This window comes from Rutilus rutilus (genome assembly GCF_951802725.1).
Source record: "Rutilus rutilus genome assembly, chromosome: 5".
In the NCBI taxonomy this organism is placed as follows: domain Eukaryota; kingdom Metazoa; phylum Chordata; class Actinopteri; order Cypriniformes; family Leuciscidae; genus Rutilus; species Rutilus rutilus.
Window position 1 is genome coordinate 6,870,537 of NC_140213.1, and position 23,770 is coordinate 6,894,306.

At 36.4% G+C, this 23,770-nt stretch overlaps 1 protein-coding gene across 1 annotated transcript; it reads right to left on the reverse strand.

The window, feature by feature from the left end:
• Positions 1-7,343: 7,343 nt before the first annotated feature.
• LOC311290834 (sentrin-specific protease 1-like) lies at positions 7,344-14,242 on the reverse strand (the record flags this gene model as incomplete). The annotated part of the gene is made up of 9 exons (XM_084409547.1): positions 14,163-14,242; positions 12,153-12,268; positions 11,934-11,975; positions 11,778-11,849; positions 11,626-11,691; positions 10,943-11,031; positions 10,754-10,862; positions 10,557-10,665; positions 7,344-7,405 (listed from the first exon to the last, which is right to left on the reverse strand). Exons 2-9 carry the CDS (start codon positions 12,264-12,266, stop codon positions 7,344-7,346), a joined length of 663 nt encoding a protein of 220 aa, XP_084265673.1. The 5' UTR covers positions 12,267-12,268; positions 14,163-14,242.
• Positions 14,243-23,770: the final 9,528 nt, after the last annotated feature.

The following is a 23,770-nucleotide window of genomic DNA, read 5'->3' on the forward strand; positions in this document are numbered from 1 at the left end:
ACATTAACTAATGATGAGCGGTACATTTATTACATAATTTATTCATCTTTATAACATTAGTTTAATTTGAGTTAATCTCAGCTCAGGTCAATTAAATGATAATAACAGATACAACAGAAATTTTTAAATTTATAAAAAATAAAAAGTATATATATATATATATATATATATATATATATATATATTAATACATGCTTTTGACATGTTTCATTGTTAATGTGTGAAATGCAAAATATGGACTATTATTGCAGTTTGACTCTTAACCCATTCTGAGTAATATATGGGAAATTTACTGAATTGTCAGAAAATGGAACAAAGGAGCTTATACCAATGCATAGATGAATACCACTTAACAGATTCATCTAAAATAATTCCTTTGTACATAAACTTTTTTTTCAGTTCTGTATAGTGTGCTTTGTCCCAGTATTTAAGAATCAGTGGCTAGGCTCATTAGCTGTCAGAGATGCATTGAAATGGTGCCATCTTCTTTAGAAAGCCCGTTGAATGATTTAAGCATCTTTTCATAACACGGCTGATCGATTGCTCCTTTGCCAGCTTTAGAGAATCACACCCAGCCATGCTCCCATCTGTGATAGATCAAGCCTGGGGCGAGACACGTCTCAGATGCAGAACTCCCACTGACCACAGAAAGGCGCTAGTGGGCCACTCTAATTTCTCATGCCAGTCAACACATTTTTATCTAGTTAAATGAATGTTACCACAGCATTTGTCGCATAATGATGATGATTAACATAAAATAATTTTGATTTGTCCCTCAATAACAGTTACAGTAAGGTTATTACAATAAAAGTATGCAGTACCAACTGTATTGTTACTGTATTGTATAACACAGCACAATAGACCAGTGATATAATTGCCTACAAACCATATCTGTGTAAATTATATCCAGTCTGCAGCTTTGTTGCCATGACAACACGAAATGCACACTTGTGAAAAAGAAGTGTGCTTAATTGTATTGAATGTGCATTTTAGTGTGCTTCAGATCTTAAAAGCACATTTTTACAAATCTGTACTTGCAGATAATATACTATTAATTTGAGATACTATCCCAGCTGGCACACAACATCATATGACGTTGATATTCGGTTGAATTTTGGTTGCGACGTCGGATGAATAGAATCCAACATCACCTCAACGTCTAATGTCAACGTTAAGCTGACGTCCAATACCGACGTCAGCTGAAGTTGATATTTTGTTGTTTTTAGGTTGTGTTGTAAAGTTACCAAAATCCAACGTCTCTATGACGTCACAATGGTAACGTCCACACAACGTCAAATTCTAACATCATTAGACGTAGAAGTTGTGTTGGTTTTAGGTTGTGGTATTTACTAACCAAAATACAACGTCAAGCCAACGTCTCCTGACAACGTCACATTTGCGTCAAACACTGACATTTAGTCGTGAGGTATGGTGACCAAACCCCAACGTCATCTTAACGTCGTAATGGCAACGTCCACACAACATCAAATTCTAACACCATTGGACGTTGATATTTTGTTGGTTTTAGGTTGTAGTATTAACTAACCAAAATACAACGTCAAGCCAACGTCTCCTGACAACGTCAGATTTGCGTCAAACACTGACATTTAGTCTGAGGTATGGTGACCAAACCCCAACGTCATCTTAACGTCGTAATGGCAACGTCCAGACAACATCAAATTCTAACATCATTAGACGTTGATATTTTGTTGGTTTTAGGTTGTGGTATTAACTAAGCAAAATACAACGTCAAGCCAACGTCTCCTGACAACGTCAGATTTGCGTCAAACACTGACATTTAGTCTGAGGTATGGTGACCAAACCCCAACGTCATCTTAACTTCGTAATGGCAACGTCCACACAACATCAAATTCTAACACCATTAGACGTTGATATTTTGTTGGTTTTAGGTTGTAGTATTAACTAACCAAAATACAACGTCAAGCCAACGTCTCCTGACAACGTCATATTTCCGTCAAACACTGACATTCAGTCTGAGGTATGGTGACCAAACCCCAACGTCATCTTAACGCCGTAATGGCAACGTCCAGACAACATCAAATTCTAACATCATTAGACGTTGATATTTTGTTGGTTTTAGGTTGTGGTATTAACTTACCAAAATACAACGTCAAGCCAACGTCTCCTGACAACGTCAGATTTGCGTCAAACACTGACATTTAGTCGTGAGGTATGGTGACCAAACCCCAACGTCATCTTAACGTCGTAATGGCAACGTCCAGACAACATCAAATTCTAACACCATTAGACGTTGATATTTTGTTGGTTTTAGGTTGTAGTATTAACTAACCAAAATACAACGTCAAGCCAACGTCTCCTGACAACGTCAGATTTGCGTCAAACACTAACATTTAGTCGTGAGGTATGGTGACCAAACCCCAACGTCATCTTAACGTCGTAATGGCTACGTCAAGACAACATCAAATTCTAACATCATTAGACGTTGATATTTTGTTGGTTTTAGGTTGTCGTATTAACTAACCAAAATACAACGTCAAGCCAACGTCTCCTGACAATGTCATATTTCCGTCAAACACTGACATTCAGTCTGAGGTATGGTGACCAAACCCCAACGTCATCTTAACGTCGTAATGGCAACGTCCAGACAACATCAAATTCTAACATCATTAGACGTTGATATTTTGTTGGTTTTAGGTTGTGGTATTAACTAACCAAAATACTACGTCAAGCCAACGTCTCCTGACAACGTCATATTTCCGTCAAACACTGACATTGAGTCGTGAGGTATGGTGACCAAACCCCAACGTCATCTTAACGTCGTAATGGCAACGTCCAGACAACATCACATTCTAACATCATTAGACGTTGATATTTTGTTGGTTTTAGGTTGTGGTATTAACTTACCAAAATACAACGTCAAGCCAACGTCTCCTGACAACGTCAGATTTCCGTCAAACACTGACATTCAGTCATGAGGTGTGGTGACCAAACCCCAACGTCATCTTAACGTCGTAATGGCAACGTCCAGACAACATCACATTCTAACATCATTAGACGTTGATATTTTGTTGGTTTTAGGTTGTGGTATTAACTAACCAAAATACTACGTCAAGCCAACATCTCCTGACAACGTCATATTTCCGTCAAACACTGACATTGAGTCGTGAGGTATGGTGACCAAACCCCAACGTCATCTTAACGTCGTAATGGCAACGTCCAGACAACATCACATTCTAACATCATTAGACGTTGATATTTTGTTGGTTTTAGGTTGTGGTATTAACTAACCAAAATACAACGTCAAGCCAACGTCTCCTGACAACGTCATATTTCTGTCAAACACTGACATTCAGTCATGAGGTATGGTGACCAAACCCCAACGTCATCTTAACGTCGTAATGGCAACGTCCAGACAACATCACATTCTAACATCATTAGACGTTGATATTTTGTTGGTTTTAGGTTGTGGTATTAACTAACCAAAATACAACGTCAAGCCAACGTCTCCTGACAATGTCATATTTCCGTCAAACACTGACATTCAGTCATGAGGTATGGTGACCAAACCCCAACGTCATCTTGACATCATAATGTTAATGTCCACACAACGTCAAATTTTAACATCATTAGACGTTAATATTTTGTTGGTTTTAGGTTGTGGTATTAACTAACCAAAATTCAACGTCAATCCAACGTCTCCTGACAACGTCATATTTCCGTCAAACACTGACATTTAGTCGTGAGGTATGGTGACCAAACCCCAACGTCATCTTAACGTCGTAATGGCAACGTCCACACAACATTAAATTCTAACATCATTAGACGTTGATATTTTGTTGGTTTTAGTTTGTGGTATGAACTAACCAAAATACAACGTCAAGCCAACGTCTCCTGACAACGTCATATTTCCATCAAACGCTGACATTGAGTCGTGAGGTATGGTGACCAAACCCCAACGTCATCTTAACGTCGTAATGGCAACGTCCACACAACATCAAATTTTAACATCATTAGACGTTGATATTTTGTTGGTTTTAGTTTGTGGTATGAACTAACCAAAATACAACGTCAAGCCAACGTCTCCTGACAACGTCATATTTGCATCAAACACTGACATTCAGTCATGAGGTATGGTGACCAAACCCCAACGTCACATTGACGTCATAATGTTGACGTCCGCACAACGTCAAATTCTAACATCAATAGACGTTGATATTTTGTTGATTTTAGGTTGGGGGATTTTCTAACCAAAATTCAACGTCAAGCCAATTGTTCCAAGACAACGTCAGATTGACGTAAAAAACACTGGAATTTAGTTGTGAGGTTTGGTGTAGAGGTCTTCTTGGATCCTAAAATCTGTACCCGACCCAAATCACTTCTTACCCGAACCTGACGTGCATAAATAATTTTATTTATTATTTGGCCAGCATCCTGGCCAAATTTGCCCCTTGGCCCCTGTCCATCATGGCCTCCTAATCATCCCCATATACTGATTGGCTTCATCACTGTCTCCTCTCCACCAGTAAGCTGGTGTGTGGTGGGCGTTCTGGCGCAATATGGCTGCCGTCGCATCATCCAAGTGGATGCTGCACATTGGTGGTGGTTGAGGAGATTCCCCCCTTCTATGTAAAGCGCTTTGAGGTCTCAGAAAAAGCACTATAAAAATGTAACGAATTATTATTATTATTATTATTATTTAAAGAAAAACACAACCCGAGTCAGATCCGAGTCCGACCCAACCCGACAGCATTTCTTTCCTAACCTGACTGGACCCAAACATAAATGGCACTGACGTGTACACAGCAAAGTCTGTCAAGAAGAATCCCAGTGTCTTGCTGACTTATTTGGCCGCTGCTCCATTATTCATATATTTATTTGAATCCCTACATGAACACGCAGTGTAATGAAGCGAGTGCCTTTGCCTGATGGATCTCATAGTTACAATGGATTTCTGTGTTCAAGGTTACAAACATTTGTTCCTTTTCTATACACATTTCTCAAATTTGCACTTGACATGAACGCACAAGTACGTGCAAAGTGCTGAAATGTCAATTATTCATCACTGTAACTTCAGTACATCCTATAACTTAATTGTATCTTATACCTGACCTTATGATGATCGTTGGAACGGTAGGCAAAAAAGTGGAGCAACGTCTAAATGCGCAAGCAACCTTACGTAGAGTCCATTGCATGTAGAAGTGCGGATTCAGAACTTAATAACGCTGTAATAGAATTGTTTTAAATAGCTAATAAAGTTTTGTTAAATGCCTGACAGTTTAAAAGGATTCGGGTCTTCTCAGGTCCATATTGAAAAAGCACATTTAGATGCCAGAGACCCGAGGCCACTAATACCGAACCCGACCTGTGTCCAAGGCACTCGTTTAAGTTTTAGACCCAAACTCGAGTTTTCGAATCAAAGTGCACCCGTGAAGACCTCTAGCATGGTAACCAAAACCCAACGTCTCCTTAACGTTGTAATGGTAACGTCCACACAAGGTCAAATTCGAACATCATTAGACGTTGAAGTTTTGTTGGTTTTAGGTTGTGATATTAACTAATCAAAATCCAACAGATATCCCAAATCCTCAAGATAACGTCCTACTGACGTCAAAAACTGACAGTTAGTCATGAGGTATATGATGACCAAAACCCAAGGTCTCCTTAACATCATATTGACATCAAATACTGACATTTAGTCGTGAGGTATGTTGACCAAACCGCAACGCCTTCTTGATGTCATTATGGTAACATCCACACAGCATCAAATTCTAACATTATTAGATGTGACATTTTACAATTTACTTGTGACATTAACTTACCAAAATCAAACGTCAAGCCAACGTCATATTCACGTCAAACACTGAAATTTCGTCATGAGGTATGGTGACCAAAACCCAACGTCACCTAAACAACAATGTTAACATCCACACAACATGAAATTCTGACATCATTAGACACTGATATTTTTGGGGTTTTTAAGTTGTGTTGTAAAGTAACATATATTCAACATCTTTCCAACATCAACATCTGCTACATACAGTACACCTAGATATTTTCTTGGTTTTAAGTTGTGTTGTAAAATACAACACAGTGCCAACGTCTCAAGCTAACGTCATTTTTAAATTTACATTTTTAAATTTATGTCAAACACTAAATGTGAATGAATGTGTTGTTGGGTCACAATCTCACTTCTAAATTGTTGTGAGGTGTGGTGGTCTAAACCCAGCTATGTCACAATGTTAACATCTAGACAAACAACATTCCATTATTAGATGTTGTTGTTTTGTTGACTGCAAATCATGGTTACTAACCAAAACAAAAACGTCAGCATGCTAATGTATATACATCTAAAATAGGATACAGGCAACATTAGACATATTTGATATGATTTCAGTTGTGGTGTTGGGTAAGATAAATCTCATACTTATGTATAATACAGACTGAAGTCTTTGTGACCTAGTAAACGTCAAACTTCCTGTAAGCATGGCTCTTTATTTTATTTAAGGTGATAGTTCAGATTATCCATAGATTTTCTGGTCCATGCAAGTGTAATAGATCAAGTTGACCCAGTGTGTTCCCTGTCAGAAGAACAAGCTCGACTTCACCAGGAGTGTGCTGATCTAAAACGAATCAACTACCTGCAAGCAAGCAACTAAAAGACTGTTGTGCGCACAACAACACACATTTGGGTTTTATTAATGGTTTATACTTATTTCTACAATTATTTAATGAATCCTAAACCACCTTGGTTGTTTTGCATTTTTTTAATATAAATATATCAGCTGGGTTGCTGCTCAAAATTATGTTGTTTCCAGGTGTATATTCATTTTGGAGCAGCACATTCCCAGTAAGGTGTTCTCACAAGAGAAAATACTTTATGGTTCAAATTGGGATGATCTACATTATGGAACAGCAAAAACATTGTGTGGGTGAAATGTGAACTACCTCTTTATGTGCCTTTGGGTAATGATCAAAATCTCCTAAGTCACAATACAGCAGTTTGTCAGCGACTAATGAATAGTGACAGCATAACAGTAATCAACATCTGTATAGCATACGTCAACCACCTGACAATAGCTGTTTTATCAGCACATTGATGTTAGAATTGTATATGCTTCATAACAGTGCAGCTGTCAGACAAACGCAGTAATTATTATTAGTATACAATAATGATGATAATATGAACAACAATAATAATAAAATCAATTTAGCCTAGTGACCTGTGTAAAAAAAATTGCAGGCAACCCAAGAAATTTGAAATGAATTCCTAACCAATCACAGTTAGGCATCAATTTGAAATTAATTCCTAACCAATCACAGTTATAGGCATCAATTTGAAATTAATTCCTAACCAATCACAGTTAGGCATCAAATCTCACGTTTCCTCTCCAGCTGTTGTACTGCGCGGGCTGGGCAGTGGGCACTGCATAGTGCACACATTTCAACATCCTGACACACCTTCTGTGGACGATGAGTGAACAGGTAAGGAAAATATAAATAGATATTGGTGTTTATTAGTTTTTTGTTGATTTTTTTCTCGGTTTTTTTTTTCTTTCTGTTGGGCAGCAATGGATTTTTGTGAACTGGCACGATTTTCCACCTAGCCTACTATTTAACTACCAGAGTACCTTTAATAATGTAGTTAAAAGTGACTTAAATATAATAACTATATAGTACAAGTAGTGAGGAATGTCGCCTCAGCGCACATTTTTTCTGACTGAACTGCACGTGCGCCGGTGTTCTGTCGATCTGTCCTACCTTGTCAGATTTTCCTACCGTAGCGCATAATTATAGCCATATCTATCGGTTCATCCTACCTCGTCGTAAAATCCTACTGCGCGTTTCTGCTTCGTCTGTGACTACATAAAATAATTCAGTGTAACTTTGCCGAAGATTCTTATTAGGCTATGGTAGGGTGATTTAACAGTGCAAAGTAACGTTACCTCGTCAGATTGTCCTATGAAATAAACGGGTAGGATACTTTAACAGTGCAAAATACCCCATCAGATTGTCCTACCAGTATGAAATAAACAGTTGGGATGATTTTACAGTGCAAAATACCCCATCAGATTGTCCTACCAGTATGAAATAAACAGGTAGGATACTTTAACAGTGCAAATAAACGAGTAGGATACTTTTACAGTGCAAAATACCCCATCAGATTGTCCTATCAGTATGAAATAAACAGGTAGGATGATTTTACAGTGCAAAATACCCCATCAGATTGTCCTACCAGTATGAAATAAACAGGTAGGATGATTTTACAGTGCAAAATACCCCATCAGATTGTCCTACCAGTATGAAATAAACAGGTAGGATACTTTAACAGTGCAAATAAACGAGTAGGATACTTTTACAGTGCAAAATACCCCATCAGATTGTCCTACCAGTATGAAATAAACAGTTGGGATGATTTTACAGTGCAAAATACCCCATCAGATTGTCCTACCAGTATGAAATAAACAGGTAGGATACTTTAACAGTGCAAAATACCCCATCAGATTGTCCTACCAGTATGAAATAAACAGGTAGGATACTTTAACAGTGCAAATAAACGAGTAGGATACTTTTACAGTGCAAAATACCCCATCAGATTGTCCTATCAGTATGAAATAAACAGTTGGGATGATTTTACAGTGCAAAATACCCCATCAGATTGTCCTACCAGTATGAAATAAACAGGTAGGATGATTTTACAGTGCAAAATACCCCATCAGATTGTCCTATCAGTATGAAATAAACAGGTAGGATGATTTTACAGTGCAAAATACCCCATCAGATTGTCCTACCAGTATGAAATAAACAGGTAGGATGATTTTACAGTGCAAAATACCCCATCAGATTGTCCTACCAGTATGAAATAAACAGGTAGGATACTTTAACAGTGCAAAATACCCCATCAGATTGTCCTACCAGTATGAAATAAACAGGTAGGATACTTTTACAGTGCAAAATACCCCATCAGATTGTCCTATCAGTATGAAATAAACAGGTAGGATGATTTTACAGTGCAAAATACCGCATCAGATTGTCCTACCAGTATGAAATAAACAGGTAGGATGATTTTACAGTGCAAAATACCCCATCAGATTGTCCTATCAGTATGAAATAAACAGGTAGGATGATTTTACAGTGCAAAATACCCCATCAGATTGTCCTACCAGTATGAAATAAACAGGTAGGATACTTTAACAGTGCAAAATACCCCATCAGATTGTCCTACCAGTATGAAATAAACAGGTAGGATACTTTTACAGTGCAAAATACCCCATCAGATTGTCCTATCAGTATGAAATAAACAGGTAGGATGATTTTACAGTGCAAAATACCGCATCAGATTGTCCTACCAGTATGAAATAAACAGGTAGGATGATTTTACAGTGCAAAATACCCCATCAGATTGTCCTATCAGTATGAAATAAACAGGTAGGATGATTTTACAGTGCAAAATACCCCATCAGATTGTCCTACCAGTATGAAATAAACAGGTAGGATACTTTAACAGTGCAAAATACCCCATCAGATTGTCCTACCAGTATGAAATAAACAGGTAGGATACTTTAACAGTGCAAAATACCCCATCAGATTGTCCTACCAGTATGAAATAAACAGTTGGGATGATTTGTAAGTTTTTAATCTGTAGTCCGTGGACAGATGTTACAAATTTACCCAAAAACAGATGATAATGTAAAGTGATTATGTAAATTGAAATAAGATTAGTTATTGAGATAATTTATAATCAAGCAGAACAATATAGAAAAGAGATAATTAATCAAATTAATTTCAAAAATTCTAAATCATGCAACAGAGGCACAAAACAAGTAAAACAAATAAATTAGTTATTAATATAAATATGAACTAAATAGGACTACATTGTGCTGCAGAGTGTTATCAATGCAAATACACTCAAACTAAACCAGACATTTTTTGCACATAAACACATTTAGGCTATTGAAGTTGCAACATTTAAAATGTGCCCATCTATTGCAGCTCTCACACTGTACCTGAAAATAAAAGAGATGAATATATTTGTAAATTAGTACATCTAAAACAATATAGAATCTAAAAATATGAAAAGATTTAAATAACAAAAGATTCTACACACACACAAAAAAAAACATGGCACATAAAGTTAAACTATTGCTTTTTGGGTGTGTGTATTGTAAGTTGTATGTACCATTTCAATCATGCTTTCGTTGGGGTCGTCTTCCAGCATGCTGCAAAGCACACAGTACTCCTCTGCATTACCTATAAATTTGTTAACATTAATAAGATAAATATGAATTCATTGGGCAATCATATCATAGTGTACTAAATGTCAACATAAACACCATGAAAAATACTATGTCAGACCTGTTCTGAAATTACATTAAATCATTCTTGGATTACTTTTTGCATCCTTCAAGTTATTTTCTACTCTATGATTTTCTTCTCTATCCCCTCTGTATATTTGGATATTCTTACTTGATTAAATACAATTTTCAGAGTGAAGATAGCATCTACAGAGGTGTACTACATGACATACTGTACATTACAATATTACTACTGTACTACAGAATTAAAACAGCACTTGCCTCGACATCCAAGAAGTGTGCAGGCTACTTTCATGCGTGCTGAGCTGACCGCTTCAGGCGTAGTCTGAACATTGCTGATCGTTCCTGTCAGCAGGTACTGTTCAGCAAACTGAAACATTAATTGACAGATGATTTAATTCAATTCATTACAACATTTCCAGATCTGAAGCCACTTGTGCAAATATATGAACACATACATTCAATACCAAAACTCCACAACTGCTGGAATCCATCTGCGGGTCGTGCTTCAGGGTCCGTAATTGCCACTGTGCTGTTTGCTCATCACACCTCATTTTAAAAAAATTCCTAGATGTCGTCGAGACATTTGTACTGTTTAGAATCAAATAGCATAAACAAAAAAAGAATAACAGTTCTAACAAGGTTACCTCCAGTTCCGTAGAATTTTATGTTCGTAGGAATGTTCATTTCCCATTGGATCAATCAGAAGGAGTGTTTTTTCAGGCATGTTGATAATCTAAAATATAATGTCATGTAAATATTTTTAGATCACCACTAGGAAGCTGCTTGGTATAGACACTATTAATCTCTGAAATACTTCTTATGTAGATGGAATAAATAAACCTTTAAATTATTGACCTAAAGCATTAAAGAATGTCTGAAGATTATGGACAAAATTGTTAGGATGTGACAGACTTTGAGAGAGTATACAAACATATACATTGAATATAAGGCCCTGTCCCAATAGGAGATACAGATAACAAAGGCTCTTTGCCTTTGTCAGAGAACATAGCCTATGTGCGTGTGTAGCCTATTTCTCTGCTCACAGCTTTAAAACTTGCCGTGTGTCATCTTTGACCCTGCAAGACATTTCTTAAACTTATTTAAACATAACATGACAAACATTTGTGAAATATATCACAAACAAAACAAAAAAAACCTTGAATTGCTCTGTTAGTTAGATAACTCGAACTCCCCCACCATCTAGCTTTTTTAAAAACAATAGAGTATTCTATTGGACAATAGCCCAATATCACTAAAGAAGAAGAAGAAAAAAAAAAACATTTTCTATAATCTCACTTGCAATGTACTTTGAAAAATACACACGCACCACAAGAATCCAATGTGCTCCAACGTTCACAGGGCACAGCCAAATGTCCTCAATGGGAAACTTCATCTGTGAAAAGTGTTTAATAAGTTTTCTGATGGTTCCAAAACACGTAAATAATATCACCTTTATTCCTTTATAGAAAGCTAAATTACCTTCCCTAGGCATCTGAACTGTCCAGTAAACAACGAACGTCCAACAACTGCACAAAGCTGGTGAACGTGGTTCTGAAAAAAAAACAAAAAAAAAACATTTGGTAAGTATATAAAATGAAATGAGTGTTCCTAAATAAGTAGACATTCTATACATACCTGTTGTTTTTCAATGACCAGGTGCAGGTATGCATCAATGACCTAAATTAAGAAAAATAAACATGAATATAAACAAACTAAACTTTTTTTTTTTGTGTGAGAGGAAAAAACTTTTTCAATTGGGTGACTCTTAAAATCATGTTCTGGGTTTACAAGTAATTTAGACAACCGGGTGATTAGAAAGAACGGCCACCCATAGTATAAGAATAAATAACTTACTTCATCAGAAAGCCACTCGGTCCCTTGCAGTGAGTGAAAAGAAGAGTCATAGAGCTTATATGGCCCAACAACTGCTTCAACCTGACCAGTGACATTTGCAGCCCAGACCTTCATTACTGAAAAAGAAAGACAAAGTTAGTGTTGTAAATAATTTTTCTAATTAATCAACTTTACAGGGCCAACGAGCCAACATAAAATGAACTTGGCAAAATGAACGTGCCAAACAGTCAAGGCCGTAGGTTTGGTCTTTACGTTAGAAGAGACAACAATCTCTACCCCCACATCGGTAGTATGTAATATGAAAAATAATGTGATCGAGTTCACTGAAGTACTAGGAAGGACAATTCTGTCCTCCCAAAATATTGGTAGGAACATGTCCCTACTATCCATATGCAAACCTACGCCCTTGCAAACAGTCATCATATCAAAAGTGTACAGGACAGCTAGAGGAAGTGGATATAACTTTAAAAGAATGTATAGTATCTATATTAAATAAGAAATTTTTTATATTTTGGTGGCATGCATTTTTAACTTTTTAGGCATATATATATATATATATATATATATATATATATATGAAGAGTTCAGATGCAATTTGCAAAAACCTCTAAGTGCCATCTGAAATTTTCTCTTCAAAAATGAAATTTTTATCAAGCTCAGTAGCTTCATAGCTTCAGTAATTTCACTTAAATGGCAATTAATAGGTAATTTTTTATTTTATTTTTTAATGGGACTGAGTCTTTTTTATGATCTATTGGTTATTATGTCCACTTCCTATAAATAACGGTGACCTGTGACCAACAGGTCAAAATGGCCACCATGATTTAAACACTGCAAGCAACCAACCATAACAACAAGACCAAACTGGTCAGGTAGGCCAAACTGGCAACTAAGGGTGAACTGAGATCTCTGTAAATATAAAACCTTGTTTCTCTGAGGTTTCGTTTACATCTGATGGGAACTTTATTGCTGGCTCTTCATCTGTTGGGGTTAATTTTACCTCCTTGATGTAGCCATTTGTTTGGTCAAGCATTTTAGGGGCAACTTGAATAACAGAAGGTCTTTGTAACGCTGAATCTTCTTGGAGCTTCTCAGAATCATTTACCTTGGTCACAGAATGCTGAGGGCTGAGTGCAGGTGCAACAGTGCAAGGAGGCATCTTGCAAGAACTGTTACTCTCAGTAGACCCACTGGAGACTGAGATACCAGAACAGTCATCAGGCACCTTTCCAGTTTGCCTTCTTCTGTATGGTTTAATGTGACTAATGCTATATTTAGTTTTTAAAGTAATCCCTCCAGGTTTGTTTAAAGTGACAAGTTTGCCACTGAGTCTCTCAATGATGTAGGGTCCTGAGAAGTCAGGTTCAATCCTTCCTCCTTTTCTTCCACGCTTCCTCATATTCACCAGAAGAACCTCGTCACCAACATTGTAAATCAAGTCTTTGTACTTCTTCTGGACCTTTTTAGCATATGATTCCTTCTGTTTCTCCTGTGATTTACCAATGTTTTCTTCTGCCTGTTTTTTGGCCTCATCTCTCTTTTTTTTATCGGAAACTACATAATCGCTAAAACTTGATTCCACAGGGAGACTGATGGTGGAAAGCTAAAAAACAAGGCAATATAAATTCAATTTTTAATGTGCATGTATGTAATGAAAAGCCCATGGTAGCATGAGAAGAGGTCCTTTGCTAAAAACATGGTTGTTTACTATTCACAACAAACTGTTAGGAATATTAGTGACCCTTATTGTCTGTTGTGGAACAAGGTCCAAAAATTATGATCATTACCAGTTTAAGATCAAAGGTTTTATAAGTTAATCAATCCAGCCAATAATAAAAACGATATATACTGTATGATTAGTTTTGTAAAAATAATAATAAAAGTTTTGCATCATCTACTACAGTACCCATTGGAAATGATTTCAAGGCTAAATTTACTTTAAGCACAATTCTTCTGACATAGGCTATATGACAAAATTGCTGAAATTAATGACTCCATAAGCACACTCACCGGCATTTCAACAGGAATCTCTGCAGGGAACACTGCCTCTCTCCCATACATTAAAAGAAAAGGGGAGTGTTTTGTGGTGGTGTGGACCTTTGATCTTAAAGAAAACAAGGTGGCATCCAGATAGACATCCCAGTCATTCTCCTAGTCGTTAACCAATTTCTTGAGGGCTCTAAAATGAAACATAAGGGGGAGAGTTTTTTGTTTTTTAAAGGCTTATAAACTTGGCGTATGAAAGCCTTTTTAGGAACGCATTTATAACTTATTTGGTGCCTTGAAGCAAAAGATGGGTGAAAATGTCATGGGGGGTGGGGGTGCCTTAACTTGGTACTAGGGATGCACGATGATATCGGCACAACATCGGTATCGGCCGATAAAAGCTTTAAATGACCATCATCGGCATCGGCCAATATGAATATTTCTGCCGATGAGCCTTGCCGATAGGGTGGCGTGTTTCCTATGTGCACGTGACGACCGTGAACATAGCATGAGTGCCAGCAACTTAAACTTCCAACATGTGGAGGCATTTCTAGCATGAGCGTCAGTTTGGTTTGAGATGTGCTGGGGACAGAGACGCATTCGCAAGTGCATTTTCAGAAGTGCTGGGTAGAATGCCGCAGTATTTTTTTTCTCTTTCGTGCAGGTCATGTTTCGAAAGACGATGTCCTGTAGCTTACTTATGTAAACTCTCCAAGCTTGCTCTCCACAGAGCATAAAATATTCATTTTATTTTATTTTTCGTGTTCGCATTTATAAGGAAAAACAGTGACAGTTCTCGGTTACGGACGTGAGCGCTCTGAAAGCGGCACTGATAGAGACTGCTTTAAAACTTCCACAGAGACCTCAAACAGAAAGCACAAAGCCTTTCTAAGTGAATTTCGTTTTGTATTAATTGTATCTTAATTTTAAAAAATGTTTCATCAACCAATTGCCTGGATTTAGCCTAATAAATAATAAGTAAACCAGATAATAGATATCACGACACAGAGGCGCGCGCGTGAACTGGAGTTCGTCTCATAAATGAAACGAAACTCAGCATATAGCTTACTTGCCTCACAGACCTGATAAATATATCTATTATCTACAGAACGTTTGAAATCATATTTTTTAAACATAACAATTCAAAACGAAAGAAAACTATGTAATCCGAAATGTGCATTTCTCCCTGGCGCGTTCACTGTGTCGGCTGCAAAGATGAAGTTGACTGAGTCGCGAGCCTACTCCGAAGATCGCGAGTCAGTCAACTTCATCTTTGCAGCCGACACAGAAAACACTTGTTTATTAATAAACAATTAAAATGTCTCCTTGCTATATTTGACATATTCATAATCATTACTTTTGCGCTTCTCTGTGACAACTTTTAGTTGCTTTATTGGCAGCGCCACCCTTACATGTTACAGTACATGAACGGGTCACCACTGCATCAGCACCGAAAACAGGGGAGCATTTGGTAGACCTGTTCAAGTAGGAGAAGATGTAAAAAAAAATATTTGAATTTTTTTTCTATTTATTTTACTTCTAAGGACTGAAGTTTAAAGTCTGAACTTAAAAATAAACTGTGGCAATGGCATAAATAATTTACCTATTTTTCAGGGGTGAATGTCTGTCTACATTTGTAAAATTATACTTTTATGGTAGAATCAAATGTTGTTTTGTTTGTCTTGTGTATTGCCTTATCTACAACACATGAGTGTAATACAGTAAAGGTAGTACAGGAGAGAGACTTGGATTTCTCTTCAGTAAAATTAAAGTGTAAATATATCAGGGGGAAAATGTGTATATATCGGAATCGGTATCGGCATCGGACAAAATTAGTTTGAAAATATCGGCATATCGAATATCGGCCAAAATGCATTATCGTGCATCCCTACTTGGTACTTAACCTGACCTAGGTACATAAAATAATTAAACGTACCGTTTAATGTTGTCGTTGGTCTTTTCATCCAGGCCATTGGTTTGAGGATGATAAGCTGCTGTCACACTTCTTTTGATGCACAACATTTCGCAAAGCCTGTGGTTAAGCTTAAAAAATAAAGAAAAAAAATCACTGTGAGTATATTGGTGAAAAGCTCCTTAAAACAGTAGTTGAATACATGTACTGTATGTGCAAAGGAAAATATAACAACTCTTGAAAATCTAAAAACAAAGACATTGAGGCTAAACCTATATCACTTTAATACTGATCATTTTAAATACACTTACATCATTTACAAATTCTCTTCCCTGATCTGAGAGAATTCTCTGGGGACAGCCATGTCTATAAATGATGGAACAGAGATGTCTTCCAACTTCAGCTGCTGTCTTGGTTTTTAAAGGAAAAGCCTCAACCCACTTAGAGAAATAGTCTGTGGCTGTGAGGATGTATTTAAAGCCATCTGCAGTTTCAGGTAATGGTCCAGTTAAATCAATGCCAACAAGCTCCCAAACAGCAGAAACCTATCAAGTAAAATAAAATGTAAAGTAAGTTTAGCGTGTATAAAGTAGGTTTAGTATATGTATGCTGTATGTTACTGCACTTATTTACCTTGATGCACTGTAAGGTCTGCACAGCAGTCAAAGGTTTTCCCACTTTTTGACATTGATCACATTCCAATACCTTTCAGAAATTGTTATGTATAAATATAATATATATATATATAGATAGATGCAAAAGCCTCTAAGTGCCATCTGAAATTTTCTTCTAGAATTATCATGTTTATAAAGCTTGTATATTTAAGTTCAGTAATTTCACTTAAATGACAATTAATAGGTCTTTTTCATTGCCATTTAAGAGGTGGGTAGAGTATCCAAAAACTGTACTCAAGTAAAAGTAAAAGTACTTATAGAAATATTTACTCAAAGTAAAAGTAAAAGTAATAATCTTAATAGTTACTTGAGTAAGAGTAAAAAAGTATCCAATGAAAAAACTACTCAAGTAGTGAGTAACTAGTTGCTTCGGATCATATAGGCCTATATATGTAACCCTCTTCGTCTGTGTGCTCCCCCAAATGTCTCTGCGTTGTGTTTGGATGATGGTTGAATGAGGAGGACACAAATATCGTTGTCGTCACAGCAGTGAAGCTTATTTATTGGGCTCTTCTGCATCAGCCACTTTTCACAAGGAAAATAGAATTGTTAGTTACTAATATCAAAAATAAAAATGCATACAATATCACAAAACAAAACAATACAGTTCTAGCTGCAGTTATATTAAGCCTTCAATAACAGGGGTTCTCAAAGACTGGAAAAATAACTTTCCACATATGACAATTAATGTTAAATGTCACATGCATCCAAAATACAAAGACTATAACCCAAAATACTCAGATAAATGTTAAACACAATACAATATACAGAAAAATATACCCCATCACATGGAAGGTAAAACCCATTAAATAATATCAGAAATACAAAACCATCCGTCGCAAATAACTGTGCAAATATGTTAGTTAACATTTTTAACAGCAATATATTTATTCAAATAACATGGATGGCCAATATAATTAAAAAAATTTAATAGATGTAACAGAGAACATCTTACCTTTTCACAAGGAAAATAGAACTGAATTAACAACAGCTCCACCCATGTGAAGAAGGGCTCACTCACACAGTGAAACACTCATAGAACACAGCGCCCCCCCTAAGGCTGGGAGAAACATATTACATCTTCCCTACATCTATGAAGACTTCATGATGCAAAAGCCTCTGAGTGCCATCTGAAATTTTCTTCTAAAACAATCATTTGTATCAAGCTCGTATATTTAAGTTCAGTAATTTCACTTTAATGACAATTAATAGGTAGGCTACTTTTCATTGCCATTTAAGTGTGAACATAAACATACAAGCTTGATAAAAATGCTCTTTTAGAAGAAAATTTCAGATGGTACAGAGGCTTTTGCCTCTGAAGTTGTCATATATATAAAATGATATTATTTAGATTTTGTTTATTTAAATGACTATTATTATCAGCTATCTTTGCAACAAAAACAGAAGAGAGACGTAAGCATTATTTCTGCCATCTGTATAGCTTGAAAATCATTGCCTGTCCTCTGGTTTGTATAATAGTAACTTATACAACTACATTTGGATTATTAGACAATGTCGAAATAAAGTGAATATGCAGAGTGTTGCATTCAAAGGTATTGACAGAGAAGAGTTAAAACTCTTCACATGCTCGCGCTCATGACTGCTACTGAACAGCTGAGGGTTGTTCCATAAAACAAGATTAGAATACAAGCCAGGCTTATTTTGGTTAGTCAGACTTATTGTCGGTGGATTCTGTTTCATAAAGCAAACTTAAAATAGTTCAAACTCTGTTACCCTGGCAACTTATGCTGGGAAACTAGCCTGGTCCAGGGCAGGCTAACTGTCAGGCTAAGCCTCAGCTGTTACACAGATGTTTTATGGAACAACCCTCTGGGCTGCTTAAGAAACGCATGCACACGCAGTTATCTAGACAGGATAAACCTGGATCAAATTAGTGGGATTGCGTGAACTTGAATTACCTTTTATGAAACCGCTTTAGCCCCAGTTTATTTGTTAGGTTTATTCAAGTCGGGTTTTGGAGTTTAATCCCCGCTTTTCTTAGCATCTTTTATGGAACAACCCTCTGAACACACAAAAAACAAAAACAAATAAAAGTACATCGTACCAAAATATAATCAAATGTATATTTCTGCAAGCATGTTTAAACTGGTTAACTGTCTACGGCAGGCAAAGGCATTCGTTTTCAAGTCGAGTTCGCACGCCACTGCGCAACAATATAGCCTACCCTACACAATACCGCGGGACGGTGTTCATAAACTGTGGACAATGGTAGCTTTATTTAATGTAAATTAATGTATATGTCCAAAAAACGGGTAATGTCATACTTTCTAGTATCGTGGCGTAATAATCTGTTTGGTTGTAAAATGTATTACCTGAGTGAAATTAAATCGAATATCGTTCTGACTCCTGTGGAATCATTCATTCACAGACAGCTTACGAAGATGTTCAAGTTCAACTAATAAAGATCTTCATCGCTGGCAAAAATATGATGCATTTGAAGATTTGCTCTCACTTGACTGTACTGTAGGTCCACGGCCACTTCATCCAACGCTCTTGATGTGCTTAAATCTTCCTGTTACGACTCCGAGTCGAGTGTGAATTGAAATCGCTTCAGACGATTCAGTGCGTGCAGGAACTGAACAGTTCATTCAAACTGATTCGCGAACCGATTTAGACAGATCTGCCAACTTGTTTGATTAAGTCTTTGAACAGAATCGACTCAAAAGAGTCATTCATTTGTGAATTGAGTATCGCTCAAGTCCAGAAAAAAGATACAGCGCGCTTGGAATAAACTACGCATTTAACAACACATATTGCATTAAAATAAAGTAACGAGAGGAACGTCGCCCAACGTAACGAAGTAAAAGTACAGTTTTTTCATTAGAAATGTACTCGAGTAAAAGTAAAAAGTACCCACGTTCAAATCTACTCTTAAAAGTAAAATTTTTCTAAAAAAGTACTCAAGTAAATGTAACGAAGAAATGTACTTCGTTACTACCCACCTCTGCATTAAGTGAAATTACTGAACTTAAATATACGAGCTTGATCAAAATGATCATTCTAGAAGACAATTTCAGATGGCACCTAGAGGCTTTTGCATCTGAACTCTTCATATAGGCCTATATATACATATTAAAATAACTATATAAAATAAATAACACATACCCAATTTTCAATGTCAACTGACATGCCATGCCAGTAAAATCTGGCACAGATGGCAGCACGTGTTTTACCAATCCCTGTGTGCCCACCAATGGGAGAGGAATGGAATTCTTCAAAGAGCATCCTGGCTTCCTCTTTGGTTTTGATCACTCTTTTCCCTCCATAAAAAAGCATTCCATCTACATTAAATACAAAACACGACTATATGACAAAAGTAGACTTAAAGGACATTTGGCAGTGTTGGAAAAGAAAATCAAGATGGCAACAAATTAATAATAAAATAAACATAATTGAATTTAAAGTTAAAATATCTACCCTTTAAGTTGAATTTGAGTGCATATCTTCGAATGTTCTGCCTTTTGGACTTATCATACCCTGATGGGTACGATCCCACTGACAGAAGATTATACAATGCTTCCCACTTATCTTCCATAGCTGTCAAAAAATGCAAGAAAAAAAAAACACAAATAGATATAGTGCTGTAAATCAATGAGGCATTTTTTATGTGATTAATCGTAATTACAAACATTAAAGTTTAATTTAATATATTTTATAATGTAATAATTTCACAGTTTATCTCCAAATGAATGCAGAAACAACATAGAGTATGTTTTCAATATTTGTTTAACCGCTGTCACTTTAACACCTGCCACTGTTGACGATACGCGGATCTCACACGCCTCACACTCTTTACGCTCATTTGATACTTTATTTAATTCATTTAAGACTGATCTTATGGGGACACTCGACAAAACGGACATTTTGGCATAATTGTGTGTGTTTATATTTTACACTAAAACAATCAAATCATATGGGGGCGCCCATATCTAGCCTAACGTTTTCATGAAAAATGATCAATGGTGCTGGCTTTGTATGAATGTGACCGTAAACAGTTCTCATTACTGCTATATATCTTGGTATAATAAAAATTACCACAAATAGTAAAAAACTTACCTCACATGAAGAAGTTCTCAGGCAAGTAGTAAAAAATTATGGGCGTGTTGTTCAGCGTGACAAAATTGACGCAATATTGATGTGCGCATGCGCAGTAAGCCCTGGTAGGACAATCTGACGGGTAGGATGGAATGTCAGGACACCGGCTGTCCGGTTAGGCCGCTGTTGTTGGGGGAGTCGGGGAAACGTGACTAGCACGTGAAATAAATGCATTCATTTATATCAATTTTACGGAGCCCTCCACATGACACGCATAATAGTGGCCATACGTGTCCTTTGCCGTGGATTCTAGATCACTTTATTGTGTAAAATGTGCTAGTCACTAGTGGGTCAATTTAAAGGGTCAAAAGATTTTCGACATGCCAATTTTAAAATACAAAAAATAATAATATCTATTACAATTGTTCTAACATTAAGACTGTTGTGTACATATAAATACTGAGTGTTTATTCATATAGATGAATTGGTCCTTAAAAATGTCATGTGGTGCGAACGTGATAATCTTATTTTATTTCCTTAACATGTTTAATAATTTATTTTTTTACAAGTTCTGGTAACACTTTACAATACGGGTGCACTAAGAGGCATTAATTCATTCTTAACTAATGCACAGATAATCATGAGTTAATGTATGACACAATTATTAGTGCATCAGCAACTAATAGTCTAAATGATTAATAGATGAATTAATATAATAGTAATTAATTAAAACTGGCATAATGTATTCATTCCATCAGGGCCGGCTTTGCCGACAGGCGACACAGGCGGCCGCCTGGGGCGCCATCTGCTGGACGGGGCGCAAAATTGCAGAATAATAATAAATAAAAAAAAGTTAATTAAATGTATGTATCGTATTATGAAAGCTGCGCACACGCTGTGCACTTTTACTGTGCACTGTCCACACACTGCTTGTATTTGCCCATTTCTTTTAATAGATTATACAATCCTAAAAAACGAGTCACTCTGACAGCTGTCAAACTCACGCGCGTTGCTCAGCAACCGGGAGTGACGCGAAAACATCTGACAGCTGGTTTTAGCGCTTTATATGATGGGCTAAAAGTGGCGGTTGTAGGCTATAAATGATCATATATATATAATCTTTTATGATGAAAAGAACACCCAAGCCATCGGGATCGGCTTTCTGAAAACGAAGGAAGGAGGAGGAAGAAAAACGGGCCCAAAGCAGAGGTATGTAGACTATTCAGGGCTGCCAACTCTCACGCTCAATGCTCAACGCAATTGACACTTTTCACACGCTCTCACGGCACCCATTTTCTCACGCACAGAAAAATTGCGGAGCAAAGAGGTACTTTTAATATTAAACTAATTCTCACCTCTTAGATTCCGTCAATTTTATTACGAAATTCAGACAAAAATACGTTTGGCGCTTGTAAATGTGACGTGACAGATCGCTGAGCGCCTCAGTTCAAGTGCACGTGAACCGATCATCTTTTACTTTTTTATTTAAAGATGCAGTACAACTTACCGAAAGTATACATAATATCGACCAATTAGTGTTTTTCAACCACGGAAGGAGGTCAATATAACAGCAGGAGAACAATTATGTCATATAACGTTACATTTACCTCAGGAAAGCCATTTAATGACCATAGCATGTTAATTGAATAGAAAAAATTAGCTAGAGAGGAGATTTTGCTGAGCACTATATTACATATTTATAATATTTTTACTTATGTCATTAAATAATTATTATAACAAAAACTGCATTATATTTAATTGAATTTGTTATTTTTTAATACAATTTAAAATAAACATGTATCCAAATTAGTCAATATTGAATGAAAATCAGAATCAAATCACAAGAATGGAATTGAAATCTTGAAATTTTTGTCAAGCAATAATAAAAACTGTATCCTACCAGTCATTGTACAATGTAAACATTGTAACATGTTGTCACTAAACTTCATAAAATTCTATTTAGTTACCAAATGTTTTGACAATCACAATTACACTTATTGTGATGCAATATTTGTTTTTACATACCACCCCCCCCCCTCAAAAAATCTCACTCCAAGCTAAACTCAAAAGTTGGCAGCCCTGCTATATCATTGCTGTGTTACAGCTGTTGATCTCACCACGCACAGTTCCTTGCTAGATGTTTAAATACACAATACAGTATCTCGCAACTTTTTCCAAATAAATTTACTTTTGAATCGTGTCCAGATGCAATGAGACAATATCTGCAGCCACGACAGACATCTGTTGACGCTGCGGCACTGTCTACACCTGCTGGACCTCACAGTGAAGAATGTAAGCTTTTTTCTGATTTGGAGTATGATTGCAGGACAGATCTTTCATGATTTTAATATTTGTTATATGAATTTGTATTTGTATTTGTATTATGAATTTAAGATTTGTATTATATCAGAAGAAAGCTATGTTACAAGTGGGTGTGTAGCGAAATTTCGACTTCATCCGACATGTCGGGGAGTGAGAATTGCCTATCACACTGTCTAACACACAGCATGATATTTTACGCCAGTCTCTGTTTCTTGTTTACGCTGCAGCATCTATCCAGCCATCAAGCAGCAGCAGCACATTTACTGACCTACAATCTCAGCATCAAGAACCAGGTGAGTCGGCTACTTGTTAGGCTATTTGTAATCTACAGTAGAAACGGTCTTTTTCAAATTAAACGGCTTATCACATATATCGATATATGCCATCTTAATCTATCTAAATCCACACCAGACACTTGTTTTTTCACACAATCAATGCTAAATACTCTGAAGACACCCTAACATACACATTTGAAATTGTCTTCTTAATTAAAGATGTTGTATTTCTAATAACTTCTCATTGTCAAATTATGTTGTAAATTTGCATAAAATGATGGACATTAGTTTGTGTGTTCATACTAAATTAACATTCATTGGCATTCATAATGGCATTTTCATCAATAGTTTGGCATAGTAACTACAACTCTATTACTTGAATAAGACATTATC